This window comes from Calidris pugnax, unplaced genomic scaffold, assembly GCF_001431845.1.
Source record: "Calidris pugnax isolate Ruff unplaced genomic scaffold, ASM143184v1 scaffold1, whole genome shotgun sequence".
Taxonomy (NCBI): Eukaryota; Metazoa; Chordata; class Aves; order Charadriiformes; family Scolopacidae; genus Calidris; species Calidris pugnax.
Genome location: NW_015090800.1, coordinates 6,424,142 through 6,426,142, shown reverse-complemented (window position 1 = coordinate 6,426,142; position 2,001 = coordinate 6,424,142). Strand labels below are relative to the sequence as shown.

The following is a 2,001-nucleotide window of genomic DNA, read 5'->3' as shown; positions in this document are numbered from 1 at the left end:
CGGGGCTGTGCGCCCTCTGCTACGGTAACTCCCTGCGGGGCGAGTTCGTCCACGACGACGTCTGGGCCATCGTGAACAACCCCGACGTGCGGGCGGGTACCCCGGTGGCCGCCGTCTTCGCCAACGACTTCTGGGGCAAGCGGATGGCGGAGAACACCAGCCACAAGTCCTACCGGCCCCTCTGCGTCCTCACCTTCAAGTAAGTGCCCGCCGGCGGCGAAACGGCCGGACCCGTGTTGGGGGGGGGGGGGGGGCTGGGGGGGGGGGCAGAGGGGGGAGCCCCCCCACTCCCCCGGCTCCCGTCCCGCGGCTTGGTGATTCAGCATTTCTGCCCGGAGCGGTGCGGGACGGGGTGAGCCCCGGGGGCGGCGGAGGAGGAGGAGGAGGAGGAGGAGGCAGTCTCGGCCGCCTGGTCCCGCCGCTCGGCCCGGGGGAAGTTCCCCGGGGAAGAGGAGCGCTGAGGAGCCGGTGGTGTAGGGAGGGGGATAACCTGAGAGAGCCCTCCGCATCACCCGCGGGTGGGGAACAGGTGCCGGAGCCTTTTTTTTTGCCCGGGGTGTGTGTGTGTTTGGGGAATAAATGGGAAAACTGGCAGGGTGTTCCCATTCCGATTGAATTCCCCGCGAGTTCCTCTTTTTGCCTCATCCCCGATACTTTTCTGCGCGGTGAAACGGTGATGCCAGAAACTTCCCCGGCGCTGGTTTGAAGCAGTCAGTCATCCCTATCTTTTTTTCTCTTTTTCTTTTTTTTTTAACGGCGAAGCGGAGGGGTCTGTCCCCAGGGTCCCGCCTGACCCCTGCCAGCCTCCCTCTGTCCCCTCTGGGTCCCGGGGTTCACACCTTCCCCCTGCACCGGGGCAGAGCTGCAGAGGAGGAGTTTCGGGTTTTAGAGGGATAAGGAGAAGTTGGGTAGCGGGGAAGTAACTGGCAGTTCCCATCACTGATGCTGGAAGGGAAACCCAGCCGCCTCTCTCTCTCTCCGAGGAGAATAACTTGTAGCAGATCAGCTCAGTTACGATCCATATCGTTTTGCCACCCTTTCCGTTAGCTCCTTCTCTTTTTATTCGGAGGAAGCACAAATGATGGTGAATGCTTACAGCATTTTAGCATTTAGAAATGATGCGGGTGTTTGCGGGGGGCTGTGCCGAAGACCCGGTGTAGCTGGTGATGCTCAGCACCGGGCTCCTGTGTGGAGGTGATGGGTAGATGCTCGTTAGGATCATAAAGGAACACACTATGTAGGCAGTAGCGACTATGCCAGGAGGGGGTGTTCCTGGAACCTCCTGAGTCTGCTAATCGAGTAACTATTCATTCAAATACCTGATTTATAAATAACTATGTGAAAATTGCATGTTTCTGTGGGGCGAGAGCAGTCCTGGGGAATGCAGGGTCCCTTCAGCATTCCCAAGGAGCAGTTGCTGCCCTTTGGTTGGTAAGGGTGGGCTTGGAGCCAGGGCCATCGGTGTCCCCCCGGGGAAGCAGGGCTGGGTGGGCACGGGGTGGAATATCCCCCATAAAGCCAAACTGGGAACAGCACAGACCCTTGTAAAGCGTGTTGTATAGGACAGGTTTTGTATCCCTTCCCCTTTGAAGGGGCTCCCTTCTGCGGAGAGCGAAGGGGATGAAGGCAGGCACGAGCAGAGCTGGCTTTGTGCGTGGGGAGTGCTTTCTCCATCGGGTGCTCAGCCAAACTGTTGCAGTTTGGGGAGTCCTCTGATTAATTCATTCCTCCAGCAAAACATCCTGGGGTAATGGGAGAGGGGAGTGAACCTGTGGGTATTGCCAGTGACCGTGTTACGTGCCATAGTGGTTCTGGACGTGGCCTCCTAGATAGTGTTGCAGGATTAAGGTTACAATATGCTAATTAGCCAAGGAATCTTAAACTTTAATAATGGAATGGAAACTAAATGCTGTAGTTCCCATTTATATGTCTTGACTCTGAACTGGTTTTGCCTTTGCTATTTAAAGCAGGGGTGTGTGTGTTTTTAAAAAAAAAAAAAAA

General features: G+C 56.6%; 1 protein-coding gene across 1 annotated transcript in view; it reads left to right on the top strand.

The window, feature by feature from the left end:
* Nucleotides 1-11: 11 nt before the first annotated feature.
* The window catches only part of TMTC1 (transmembrane and tetratricopeptide repeat containing 1), a 153,103-nt gene continuing 151,113 nt past the window's right edge, over nucleotides 12-2,001 (top strand). Inside the window, exon 1 of the mRNA XM_014937486.1 lies at nucleotides 12-199. Coding sequence (XP_014792972.1) covers nucleotides 144-199 — 56 coding nt within the window. The 5' untranslated portion in view covers nucleotides 12-143. The remainder of the gene's footprint in view (nucleotides 200-2,001) is intronic.